Genomic DNA, 13,807 nt, shown 5'->3' on the forward strand with positions numbered 1-13,807 from the left:
TTAATGTTATCGTTTTTATTAGAGGTAGTGCAATTTTTTCTATATCAATGTAATCGATTGTGTAAAATCTCAGAAACATCTATTGACCACGTCATGTTTTAATCTCCTTTAATTTGTAAAACCAAACCGACACCCAGTGAAAAGCAATGTGTCACGTCACGGTCAATGATTATTTCTTGGCTTATAATCCAGTGCAGAAAGTCGGTTAATTATGGATACACTCTGATCTTAGTCTTGGCAGATTACAAATTGGATTTTGGCTAGAAAATTTACGTGTGAGCCGTTTTCTAGCGACAGAGTGTCTTGTCCCGTAATTTCTGCCACATTACGCAGTTCTGGAATGATCGAAAGGCAAAACACTACATATTTCCAATAAAATATACTTTAATTAAACACATTTTCCTAAACCCTTAATCCCATCGAGAAACATAAGAATGGCATAAATAGCTAAAAAGTCATTATAAGTTAAGCTTACACTAAATATACCTACTAGTAAAACAAAATAAAACTAAATAGGCTGCATTCTATGATTTCCTGGAATGCCAGAAATTCCTGGATTACAAGTTTGATTGTAATTTGAAGGAGGAAATGCAAAAATTACGGATCGAATAAGCCCGTCTCGCACCGAATCGCCGCCCTGGCCTTGGGTAAAAGTAAACTTCACTCCATCACAAAGGGACAGGCTGGGGTAAGTTCCAATTGGATAACATCCAACTTTGTTCAGAACCACTCCCACTTTATATTGCTGTAACAAACAACAACATAAACAGTTTCCGGACGCAGTGGTATGTTAAAACAAGACGTGGCTAATTCTTTGAGAAAATGTGGTAAATGCAGAACTCAAAATGATAGCTTGTGTTGAAAATCCAAGTGGACTTATATGGTCTATTTCATTGTAATGGAATTAGATTTTTAGAAAATGATTACGTATCATTATTTTTTCTTCAATACCATAATTTTAAAATATGCAACTTACTTTGTTCTTTTGAATATACACCGGTCTATTGAATGAAATCTCTATGAGTGAATTATATTGCACCCTACTTGTAAAATGAGTATATGTAAGACGACTGCCTTCTGCGTCAAGGAGATGCGCGTAAAGAAGCTCTGCATAAACCAAACACGCAGCATTTTCGTCATTTATCGGGGTCTGGGTCGGAATCTAGAAAAGATCAATTGATTGATAGCAAAGTAAGCTTTGTCCCGTAGGTTGAACCTTCAATATACCTGAATCCCATAGACACAAATGTTTCTGTCACACATAAAAGTTGCAGCGCAATCCAGGACGCTCGTATTCATGCATTCCGTTTCTCGTAACAAAACCCTATTGCAGATCAGTTTTTTTGACGCTTCATTGTTTGCTTCCCCCACTAGAGAATTTAGTTTTAGAGTAGATGTTCTAGAAGAATCTTTAACTGTAATTTCTCTCTGAAACAAAAAGGAATTCAATTTTCGATTTTTCCTAAAGTCGTAATTTAATGTTAATTTACTAAGCATAAAACACTTATTGCATATATTGTAAATTAGGAGAGTACATGGTAGGTGTATATATTTTACACGGAGTCTACAAAGTATATTCTTATGTGTAATACTTATGAAGAAACAATTCAATGGTGCATTGTAACTTTTTTAATTCTGTAAATTTTGAGAATGATTGCAAAATTTATGACGCTATTTTTAATATTTAATAATTGCTACTGATCTGACTTGTTTTATATATATTCACCAGAATATTTTTTCCAAAATAGGGCCATTTAAAAATTTCTTTTCAGAAGTAACCAAATCTTCATAAGCCTCTTTCACTTGGTATTTTGTTTTTTATCTTTCACAACTACAAAATATTAATGTGTTGTTAATTTGCATATTACCCTAAAGGCCAAATTATTAACATTCTAAGAGATGTACTTTCAACTTTAATTGCAAGTTAATCACCATAAAAACGCTGAAATAGAACCTCGGTATTGGTCATATTCTATGTTTTTCTGAAAACTAGTTTGGTTGGAAAGTTAACAATGTATTAATAATTTTTCCTTTTGTTAGTTCAAGTTCACAGGGTTACTGTAGACCTAAATGATTAATGTGGTATTATCTTTAAAGGCAAGATAACAGCCATAGAAAAAACATATTAATAGTGCTTAAAAATTTTTATTACAAAGTATTATTATGTGTGTGAAAATTAAACATATTTAATGATATCACAAACTCTGTAAGGCAAATTGCTTAGCAGAATATAGTCATTTACTACATGAGTATTGTAAAGTATAAATCTGTCATACTCACATATTACGCAGAGAAAAACAAACAAAAATTATTTCCCACCAAATTTAGCAGATTCAAAATAGCTACTTCTCCTCCAATTCAGCATCATTTCCTTTCATCCAATTATTTACTTTTTCATATAACAAATCTTTTGTCTCTTCATCATTTGAAAACAACTCATCCTCTGGTGAACTATCGCTATCTTCCCAAATGTCCAAGAATCCTTGACCAAAAGTACTTTTCATATTTTCTTTGCTGTAGATTGATTGAAAATGTTGAATAAATCTTGCCAAGTTATTCTCTTGTTTGTGAACAATACTCTTCCCCTTCGTTTTTTTTAATGGTTTCTGTAGATTTAAGAATGCATCCCCCATCTGAACAAAATGTGTTATATGTAATGGCATAGTTGGTTCTTGCAATTTTAAGGCCCAGTCACAAAATTGATTTATGGCTCTGGTGTTATCCAAGCTTTTGTAGGATATTACTTGGCGAAAAATATCTCCAACTGAATTGACAGAGTATAAATACAAACTATTATTTTTTACAAGAAACTTAAACCCGACTGTTAAAAAATCAATTCTTTTATATAAATTCTCTTTAATAATAAGCTGAGGATTTTGTAATACTGCCTCGTTTAGTGTAGTTTTAATTCCAGGAACCTTACATGGTAAGCCAAATAGGACATTTCCACTAAATAAGATTTTGTCATCTTCTAAATGGCTACCCAAACATAAATAATAATCACCATCATACAAAACTGTATCAACTAAATGTGGTGGGTAACTCAGAGTATGCGAAAAAGTTTTAAAATCTTTCATTGTTTTTAAATCAGTTCGAATCACATAATGTCTGGATATTAAAATTAAAGTGTCCCCTAATGTCATGAAGCTGCATAACTCATTGCACATCATTAATTTAGGATCAAAAGTTTGTAGAATGTTTTGTGAAATATAATCAAAAATCTCAAGTGAAAATTGGTGCATTAATAGCACTTTACTTTCCTCATAAAACTCAAATTGCACAATATTATTGGACACTGATTTACTATTATACTTGAAAATGTTCTTCTGGGTATGAATGTTTTGGATGCAAAATTGATTATCATCAAAAATCAAGCCCAGAAGCTTTTTGTTCTTAGCATTTAATTTCATATCCAAGATACGTTTATCAAAGAATAAATTAAAGGCTGTAACTCCATCAGGCAGGTGACATATTTTAAAAACTGTTACAGAAAATTGATCTTGTAGTAAAATATATGCCTCATTATCAAAGCTATATGTGTTTACAGAAATTGATTTTAAATTACTGTTAATTGTAAATTTGTAATCCTCTCCCTGAGTATCTATGTTCATAAGTTTTAGAGTTCCATCAAAAATTGGCCACACAAAATACCAAACTAAATCCACTTTCACTATATCTAATACTCCATTTTGTTTTATCCCAAAATATTGATCTGGCTCCTGGATTTGATACAACTGTAATAACCTTCTTGGCATATATTTGTAGTTTGAATCGCCCAGTGATTTATCCTCTACTTTTTGCAACAACTTGCTTTGCCGAGCATCTTTTAAGAGATCTTCATATTTCGACCTTTCTTTCAAGATTTCTTTTATCGGATCTTTAAAATTATCAGGAACGGGCAAAACCGGCTTTCCTGGGTAGGGTAAACCGCAGTTTACACTGGTAAAAGATTTGTCTGGGCCAGAAAATAAATTATCCTCACTGAAGTCAACGAACAAGTTGTGTGGCTCCTGCTCGACTTCAGCCTTTCTATACGGTGTTGAAGCTAGCAGCATTATGATAGATTTTTTCTGTATTTGTTATACAACAAATATAATACAAAATCAGGAAATTGGAAAGGCAAAGCGGATTTGTAGTAATTTAACATAAATTAGGTTATTTATTACTTCATATCAAAACGTCATTTTCAGAACCACTGTTAGTCAGCTAAGGGTAATGGTGTTTTCGTTTTTATGTTCTATATCACTAGTTCGCGGAGCGGTTACAGATTCAGAAAATGAAATATCGAAAGACCCTCCGTTTCCGCACCTTTTCATTTCTTATCATTTCTTATCAATATTTCCACAGCAACGAGGCAAAATAAATATCAACTTCCTGGTGGTCGTTTCGGTAACAACTGTATAAAATTTGGAAATTCTAAGCAAAAAATCCCTTTTTTCACCAATTATTTCACTCATTAAAAAGTACTCAATATACAAAGTCATTGACATCTGCTTTGCACGATTCGGATTTCGAAAACTGTACGAGAAACTGAATCGGATAAAATGGAGCAAACTTTCGTATTTTTATACTGAACAAAACTACATTATTGTGCCCTGTTTCAGAAATGTTCAAACAAATCGGATATTTGATGCAATAGCTTTTATTTTTTCTTGGGCGAATATTTTATTAAATTTCAATTTATCATAGTCACTTTTTCTTTTCTACAATTATCATTAGGTTCGTATTTTTAAAGTATGGATATGATATTTTCAAAACATTTTTTGGAAACCCTAGTTCTGCTGAATGAAACCTTGTATCATACTGCGTATTAAGCATATGCTTAATTTTTGAGAACATATTTAATCTCTCCAGGATGACTTATATTTTCATGTTCGCAAATAGACTGTATTTTTCATGTAAAAAGTTCATTTGTTTTTTAATATTTATGAAAGCACTAAAACCTTCCGAATTTGATGAATTAAGCAAAAAAAAATAATTTTTAAAATCATCACTTGAATATTAAAAAAATGAACGTCTGCCGTTCACTTTATTTAAAGTAGAAAGTTTGACCAAAAAGGTAATAGAGTATTACTTTAAGTGCAAAAAGTGCATTCTATTCATTAATAAGATAGCTATTCTTCAGTTAGGATAAAAAATGAACACCTGTGCCCTTATAAAAATGACCATCTATAGAATTTAAAATATAAATTATTAAATATACCTATAAAGCAATGTGAAACATCACTATGACATGCAGGCAGATTAATCGCATATACAAGGTGTTCATTAACTATATACACAAATTTTAAAGGACGAATTTTTGAAGAATATTAGGCTCTCGTGAGAATACCCCGTTATCGTTCAAAAATATAATGAAACAATGAAATTTAATTTTTTTTTAATATCCAGTATCTCGAGAACGTAATCATTGCCAACGCATGTTAATATGAAGATTTTATCTTAAAATTCTTCCAAGATTCAAACCTCTTTAAAGTTTGTTTATGCATTCAATTAACACCCTGTATGAAACAACTTTAATTTTATATTTACAAAAATATGCATTCAATTGGAAATTACGAATTAATAAAACAGAAAATTATGAATAACGTGCTGACTAAAAATCGCGTATTATTGTAGTCTCCGCCCTCTAGAAAAGAGAAACATACATATAAAAAAAAATAAATCATATTATATTCAGATTAACTTGCTATAACAGAGTAGAGAGCACACAGTTGACTAGATAACAAAGACTAAGCCATGCAATTATACACCTAATAACCTAATGCTAATGTCTAATTTTAAGATAATAATGACTCAAGTACTCACCCCTGAGAATATCGATGGATGCTGTAACAGAAAAGAAATAGCTATATAATTTTGTTTTTTTTTGTATATAAAAAACCAAAGGAAAAAACAGCATACTACGCACCTAGTATGAAAAGTGACATATATATTTTCGGTTGAGGAGGTAAAAAGGTTTAAAAGGATCAGAGGCCGAAAATGTAATTTTCGCGTTTCCCTATTATATCTTTGGAGGAAGGTGCCTTTTACTGCATCGAATGTTGATGCCCTTCGCTTCATATCGGGTCCGAATTATTCAAGGTAGTAAAAGTAGCACTTTCCTCTATAATTTAAACAAATATTACCGTGTTAGTACCGGTATAACGGTGTTTGTTTAATTATTCTTATAACTAATCGATAATCCGTCTTTAAGGAAAACATAGAAAATAGAATACTCACATAATATTGGTCAAGTCGCCTTTTCCTCCGCTCTTTACACGTAGTGAATCCTTCCGGCAACGGAGTGTTTGAACTTGGTGAACAGATATTCATGAGAACTGAAAATTTTTCCGACTCGCTAAGCAGATTTGATTTACCGGGACCGTCGGCGAATTGTTGCGGCGACAGGGTAAGAAATCTTATTTTTTTAATAGCATCATGAATGGTGGGCATCCCTGAATTACTGTTGGCCTCCCCAGAAGCATGACCTATATGGAAAAATATGTTGGGAATAAAGAGAGTATGCGAATAAAATCGTGCGAGGTGTTTCAAAATAAAATAAAAAAACACCGAAGAACTTCTTGGATTGAACTCGTTTGCCATTTTCATCAAAGATAATAATGTGCGAAATAAAATTTTAGTTTTCAAGTTAGGAAGTCATTAACTTTAAAACACCCTGTAGATTCGCCAACTACATACAGATTGTCAAAAGAGCTTTTATGGACATGAATATATACTTTACCAGTATTTGTACGTTGAATTCTGCTTCACTTAACCAAGCAACACTTTAAGTTCACAGATAATAAACACGATAAATTATACTAGTATGAAAATTGACAAGTTCAGTCCAGCTTAGACCACAAGCATATATTACTTTTATAGGTATTTTTTTTCAAAAACTTTTATTTTTATTCAGAGATCCAGGACCTCATATAAATTATCCACGATCGATATAATAGAGCCCATGTCACTCTATTGAACTGTAATGAAATCCGAGATAAATAGCAATATGTTGATTATGTGACAAGGAGTAAGCGTACAGTGCCTTACAATTGTTTGAACGGAAATAGCCAACACAGCCTTCGTATCTAATAGGGTCTGCGGGCTGTACAAAAAAATGTAATCAGATACTAAAAAATATTACGGTGTTTCTAAACCGTTTTGACAACCTATATACACGAAAACACACGAAAACAATGAGCAATAGAGTCAAAACAATTACCTAACCCATCGTCTAGCCTAGGAACTTTCGCACCTGGAATTTGGTTATTCCGTGAAGCGTATCGACAAATTGCCGCAAATAAATCCAACTCCGAATTAACATTAAGTTCCTCTTGTTCCAAAACTGTTATTACAGTGGTGAGTTCCACGTCTTCGAAGGTCGTTTCATTAAGAACTTCTTGAGTTTGTTCACAAATAATCTAAAAAAACCTTTATACAATAAATAAATTACAACATTTTTGTGAATGAGAAATAAACTCAGAGACAACTTGAGAGCTTCGGCATGTAAGAAATGAGTATAATATAGGAAAAAATTCTCAAAAAGTCTTTTTAAGAGTTTCAGATAAAGATCCGTCTTGAGCTAGAAATATTTCCCAACTGTGAGTTTTCTTTGCAAGTAGGTTGACTTAAAATCATAAAATCAAGACTTCTAGAACTTTTTTACTTCCAACACGATTTCACAAAGCTATTAGTGAATTTTGTTAAATAGAACTCTTACCTTTATGCACTTTGCCATCAACTGTGGCTCCTCAAAAAGCTTAGAAAATTCGTAAGCTCTGCAAGCATTTTTAGGATGTAAATCCGACCATAAATATGTAGTGCATTCTGTTAATAAGTGGGGCAACATATATTTTTTTGCTCCGTAGCATAATTCGCATGCTTGATCGAACGATGTTAGATTTATTTTGTCGGTATAGATGTATCTATAACAAAGGTTACTGATACTTTTTTCTTTTATATTTAAACTGAGTCAAAGCTGTAAACATATTAACAAATGAATACACTCGATTTTCACATTCTACAATTGCTACGTATGTTACTAATATAACATTGCCGCGTGAAATTTTACGAAAGAAGTTAATTGTAGACTCTCACCTACTTTTCAGAAACAATGAATTTTACTTGCGCTTGGTCAGTACAAAATAATCCTGCTCCATACTAATAGAAACTTACTCAAGAAGAGCTTTAAATGCTTCTGGCTGAACATCTAAAATGGCAATAGGATCCCTTTCTGGCATGCCTCCAAAGAACATTGCTTCAAATACAGGACTAGACATTGCAAGGAATAATTTATGCCCATCAAAGACCTGCTGACTCGGTTCCGAACCAACTATGAATCTGCAGTCGCTCCATAGCCCTGTTTCTAGCAGGTGCTCACCCCTTTCCTTTATCAAGTGCTTGGTGATTTGCCAGTCACAAGGTAGTTGCGCCACACTCATCTGAAGTACATCACAAGTTGATATTTGGATTGAAAATTGCGACAAAATACACTTTTTTCAAATACCACAATGCTACTACTATGTATATTTCTCATTTTTTATATTTCTATTGATGTACAATTATCTTTAATTTATTTTGAAGGGACATGGGTATCTAAAACACTATTGTTATTAAAAAACTGGTTTTATTGCATCAACATTTAATCCAAAAAGAGGGAGACCATGTTTTTAGATTGATAATGTTGAGTGTTCTTATATAAAAGTGATTCAAGTACTTAATACATACAACATAAAATGTTTTGGACCCCCTTGTTATTGATGTTATATATGAGTTCGTCGATTGTGTATAATTCTTCTCCAAAATATTACCATCCCTCCTTGAGAGGCAGCAACCTCTTGAAGAAAATTCATTTTTTATTGGCGACCTAGCTCCCTGGAGATCCATTGCCTAGGCCATCACTCTGCAATTCAATTTTGGCTTCACATGTAAATAGAGTCCATTCCCACTGCTGCAAAAGTCAATCTCTATGGTCATGCGCCCACTGTAAGCAAGCGACTCAATGTCTGAGACACAGAGTAGGTACCCTTAAATGCCTTCTTGCATGAAGATTTCCTTGGTGCAGTCTTCTTCTTACCTTAGTGGATGATAAAATATGGTCTAATGTATGTTGAACATGATTTCTAAGGGCTGGAGCTAAATCATGTCAATGTGTACAGCCATATAGGACAAAGTATCAATCCTCTCTTTCATTTAGAAAGCACAGCCATCCACTATATGGCCTCTTTTTGACTTTACCAGTTCCTTCATACCTTTGAATAATTCCAATAATGGATGATCTTGGAATATCTAAGTCTGTATATCTTGTGATTCATATGACCAGCTTCATGCAAAGAAACAATTTTAACCCTATTAAACATGGGAATTTCATATTCTGGGGTTTTGCACGCAACAATACAATGTTTGTAAATTTAAAAATGTACCAGAACATGAATAAAACTAATGATTTTCTCATGAATATCCATAAAAATTACAAATTCTTTGTATCTTTAGCTGTTTGTAATTTTGATTATTATCAAAATAACTTAACTTTTTGCTTCAAATAACAAAACAATAATCATCCAAATCTTTTATACTAGGGGTCCAAAACTTTTGATGTTGTGTTTAGTTCTGGTTGTGTTGTATATTAAGATCTTAATAGGGAAGATGTTCCAGAGTCCTTAACAGGGCCATTAAACATTCTCAGCAGGTGCATGTCATTTTCATAGACTCCTAAGAAAATTAGAGTAAACATTTAAAATGTATTAGTTTTTTTTGGAGTTATTTAAATTAAACCAAATGAGTATATTAAACCACCAATAAGCTCTTTTACATTAAGCTGTCACAATGTCTAATTGAGAATATGGACATTGGTGTTAATTATATTGAAACTTTTTTTTTAATTTTTATTAAAATATATTATAAAAGCAACAATTTCAGTATTCACTAAGTCTCAACTACTTTTGAGAACTTTCTAGCCCAGCAGAAACACAGTACCTATCTATATCCAAGAATTGTAAGAGTTATGATTCCTATTATTTCGTCTGGGTGGATAGGTTTTTATTTTATATATTATGTGCTATAGAACCTAGTTCAACAAATGAAATTAGGGAAGAATTATATAAAATAGTGCTAATTTTTGTTTAATTATATATGTACACATCTTGATATAGTACGCTTTCCCATTGTGCTGACTTGTAAAAGAAAATATGCTAATAATGTGAAAACAAAACTTACATTATTCCTTTTTAAAAATAGAGTTTTCCGAGTTGTGGGTCTCCTTCAACTGACAATATTACTTAACAATTAATAATTAGTGGTATATTACCTACTTTACTGACAAATTTTTGTATTTACATAAATATAAAAATATTCCAAAATTTCCAAATTCCATATGTTGAAATTCCAAACAAGAAGTTATGGAAAGGAAGCGAATACAGTTTGTAGTAGTTAACACGCGCTCCTCTGAGCGGTTCAACTTACTCTCTAGGTGCTATCAGCATAGCATTCAATTTGCAACTGTGACACTGTGAACACTATTGTGAACACTCTCCTAATTAACGTTCATTTGACAGATGACAAAAGTGACATGAATGAAACTTTTGCTCCTGTTTATTTTTTGTTGTGATTGGTGTTGTGATTAAGATTTGTGACTTGTGATTTCCAATTTTAAGTTTTAAACTTTTTAACTCTTCTGTGACTTTATTAATTAATAACCGGCAACTGAAAAATTTTATAAAAAATGTCGAAACTACCACAGAAGTTGCTTGATAAAAAAGTTAAAATAGGTAGTTCTTCAAAAACTAAGCAGGAGACCTCTCCAGAGGGTAGCCAGAGTGAGGACATCAGTAAGTGTTCAAAACATTGTATCTTATAAGGATCTTTTTAGTCCTGTGCCAATTGTTGGAAATTTTTTATTAAGTATAAAAGATGCAGCAGCCTCCAGAGTTGTCTTCAGTCGATTATTTGGTGCCTTACTTAATTGTCATGTAAAAAGGCTTTTATGCGCACATTCACCAATTCTGAATCGTCCGATAAATGCATACATGCATACACAATGATAGTGCAATAGCCTACAGTGGACAAAGCACAAATGGAATAGATTTCTGTTTGAATAACTGCATTTAGTATTATTACCCTTATTTCTTCCTTATATGTCATGACAAAGAAATAAAAATGATCACAATAAGAAGAACAACTAATAATAGTGGCTGACAGTCATGGGATATTTAATTATTTTTGAAAATACAATTTTAATCCTCCAAATAGGTATCATCAATTAAAATTCCAGATTTGTTTATTTCTACAGTTTATATGTTTCTTGAAAAAATTTATTAATCCCCGTAATTTTCATTAAAGAAAATCCTAATTCTTGTGAATTTCAAACCACTGAGAATTTCATATTGGGATGTAATCGTTTGTATATTTGGATGTTTGTATACTGTTAAAGCTAGTAGGACAAGCAAGCAACAACTTGATCCCATGATATATATACATATTTATTTCTCAATTTGGAGCTGTAAGGTTCAAAACTTGAGGTTATCTTTAAGCTTGTTTCTATTTTTTTTTTGTGAAATGTTAATTTATTTCAACTTTCTCATTACTTTTCCCTACTAGACTGATTACTAGACACCATTAGAGAGACAGAGAATAGATTAAATAACATGTTAACAAGGTTATTGATTGCGAATTTTTAATATTTATTGCAACATAGAACTCGATAATCAATTATCGACTTCCGGAATATTTAAAGTTTTTTGACATAAATAATTTTAAGTATAGATATATCTCTGTTTTACTCATGATTTTTGAATAACTTTGTTTTTATCTATTACACATTACATGTGTGGAAAGCCAACATTCTATCATTTCACACGTGAAGTTGACAGATAAATCATGTCGAACATCAATTAAAAAGGTTACAAGTACATAAGTGAAATTAAGCTATTAAAACAGAGCCCAAGACAGTGCCCCATTGTCCCAATATAACCCATGTTCTAGTATATCCCATTATCCTCTACTACGGAAGGCATTCAGAGGTCTCCTATGGACATCATTGGATGATGTTCAGTTAAAGCTATGACTGTTTTTACATACTTAGGCACATAATATGTAAATATTTCAATAAGTACTGATAGAGCTAGTTTAAAAAACCAAGCCTGAAAAGATGATACAAAAAGTCACCTATTCATAAATATTCATAAAAATTCTTAGATATATGTTAACTATTCAATCATATTGAAAACCTGGTATTTAAAGTTGGACATATGTAGTTTTATTTTTAAATGCAATGCTTTAAACCGTAACTGCAACGTTAAAGAAATCAAAACAGTTTGTGTTTCAATTGCTCCAATCAATATGTTTGGATTCAAAGCAAGCATCTTTTATATTTAGGCACTGAAAATAGAACAGTTTTATTGCAAGTCTGTTGACTTCTGTTTGTTTGTCGACACTTTGACGTCATCAATATGGCGAGTTATCCCACACAGTGGGTAATAACACTATCATACTAGGGTAAAATATCACACCACAGAATAGTCATGCTGTAACCTACGTTAATGAAAACCGACCTCTAGTTATCCTTGCAACGGCAATTGAATGTCTGTGATTAGTTCATGTGTGTATTTGTTATCGTTTGCTGAAACGAGAAGCGTTGAAATTTGAGCTTATCTCAGATATGTAGTTGCATTTCCAAGGCTAACTAGAGGTCGTTTTTAATCATTGAATAGACGTTAATATTTATTAACATATACATGATTAGTACGGTATCAGTAAGTCGTGATCTTCAAGCAAGTCCATTATATGCATTTGCGTTACTTAAATGTTAAATGATCAAATTGTTAGATGTTCGGCATATGGTACCTTTTTTTCGTCGAAGCATATAGGAGCGTGAGGCGATTGGGTGGCATACTGTGATATTTACTATTTACAGTGATTCCTTAAAATATTCGGACAATTATACTTACAATCTTCTTTTGTGCATACTAATAATAAAAATAAATAATTAAGAAACGTGAATTTGGTATACGTTTGATATTAGTTTTTGCTTATTAATAATGCAAAAAATATATAAAATTCAGTATTAAAATACAGAAAAACTCAAATATCTTAGCAAACAGGTCGTTTTTAGAGTCTCAAAAATATTCGGCCATTGAGAGCGTGTCTTGTCTTGCATCTAATAATCTAACAGTGTTCCATGGTGCCTGTTAAAGTTGCTCCTAGTACTCGTATGAATTTTTGAAGGGCAAAAATGGATAGAGTTAAAAATAAGACAAATATCAGTTTCGATTTACGACAATTGCTCATTTTCAACTTTGAGAAGAAGTTATTTTACAAAGAAAAATAACGAAAAACTTAATTTGAACAAGAATACAATTGCAGACATCATTCACCGGTACAAAGTTGAACACAGAATTCTTTCCATCAAACAAACTGGCCGTCCAAAATTAATAAACGCTCGAGAAGAGCGATACATCATGAAGACTATTAAGGAAAATCCCAGAATTAGTGCCCTTAAACTAAAAGTAGCTCTGCAAAAATAAACTGGTAAAAAAGTATCCAGAAATTATACGAAGATGCACAAAGAACAAATGTTTTCAATGGTCGGATATCCAGAAAAAAGCCATGGCTTAATACCAAAAGCAAGAACTTTAGACAAAAAAATTGCATCGGAAATGATTTTAAAACCGGAAAACTATTGGAAGAATGTAATTTTTGCCGGTGAATCAAAATTCAATATATTTAAGTCTGATGGCTAACAAATTATATGGAACAGACACAACGAAGGACTGAAAGCAAGCAATTTACGTCCTACTGTGAAACACGGTGGCGGATCAGTAATGGCCTG

The 13,807-nt window shown here is 32.1% G+C and overlaps 3 protein-coding genes across 8 annotated transcripts in view; 1 reads left to right on the plus strand and 2 right to left on the minus strand.

Annotated features, from left to right (window-relative positions):
• Positions 1–366: 366 nt before the first annotated feature.
• On the minus strand, positions 367–10,380 carry LOC136339348 (BTB/POZ domain-containing protein 1). Of its 5 annotated transcripts, none has more exons than XM_066282514.1 (11): positions 10,198–10,380; positions 9,059–9,233; positions 8,793–9,008; positions 8,158–8,423; positions 7,703–7,907; positions 7,238–7,403; positions 6,223–6,470; positions 5,809–5,829; positions 1,228–1,428; positions 977–1,162; positions 367–745 (listed from the first exon to the last, which is right to left on the minus strand). In XM_066282514.1, exons 3-11 carry the CDS (start codon positions 8,832–8,834, stop codon positions 509–511), a joined length of 1,572 nt encoding a protein of 523 aa, XP_066138611.1. In that variant the 5' UTR covers positions 8,835–9,008; positions 9,059–9,233; positions 10,198–10,380; the 3' UTR covers positions 367–508. The 5 variants fall into 5 exon arrangements, with proteins under 5 accessions (XP_066138611.1, XP_066138610.1, XP_066138608.1 ...); XM_066282513.1 differs by having other exon boundaries at positions 7,205–7,403; positions 8,793–8,932; positions 10,198–10,378; XM_066282511.1 differs by having other exon boundaries at positions 7,205–7,403; positions 10,198–10,378.
• LOC136339347 (uncharacterized) lies at positions 1,322–5,579 on the minus strand. The gene is made up of 2 exons (XM_066282510.1): positions 2,281–5,579; positions 1,322–1,426 (listed from the first exon to the last, which is right to left on the minus strand). The coding sequence occupies exon 1, from the start codon at positions 4,053–4,055 to the stop codon at positions 2,343–2,345; it is 1,713 nt and encodes a 570-aa protein (XP_066138607.1). The 5' UTR covers positions 4,056–5,579; the 3' UTR covers positions 1,322–1,426; positions 2,281–2,342.
• A 182-nt stretch (positions 10,381–10,562) lies between the features above and the next one.
• Positions 10,563–13,807, plus strand: part of NFAT (NFAT nuclear factor) — a 48,355-nt gene continuing 45,110 nt past the window's right edge. For both annotated transcript variants that reach the window (XM_066282504.1, XM_066282507.1), the window contains exon 1: positions 10,563–10,808. In XM_066282504.1, coding sequence (XP_066138601.1) covers positions 10,703–10,808 — 106 coding nt within the window. In that variant the 5' untranslated portion in view covers positions 10,563–10,702. The remainder of the gene's footprint in view (positions 10,809–13,807) is intronic.

Source organism: Euwallacea fornicatus, chromosome 5 (genome assembly GCF_040115645.1).
Source record: "Euwallacea fornicatus isolate EFF26 chromosome 5, ASM4011564v1, whole genome shotgun sequence".
NCBI classification, from domain to species: Eukaryota; Metazoa; Arthropoda; class Insecta; order Coleoptera; family Curculionidae; genus Euwallacea; species Euwallacea fornicatus.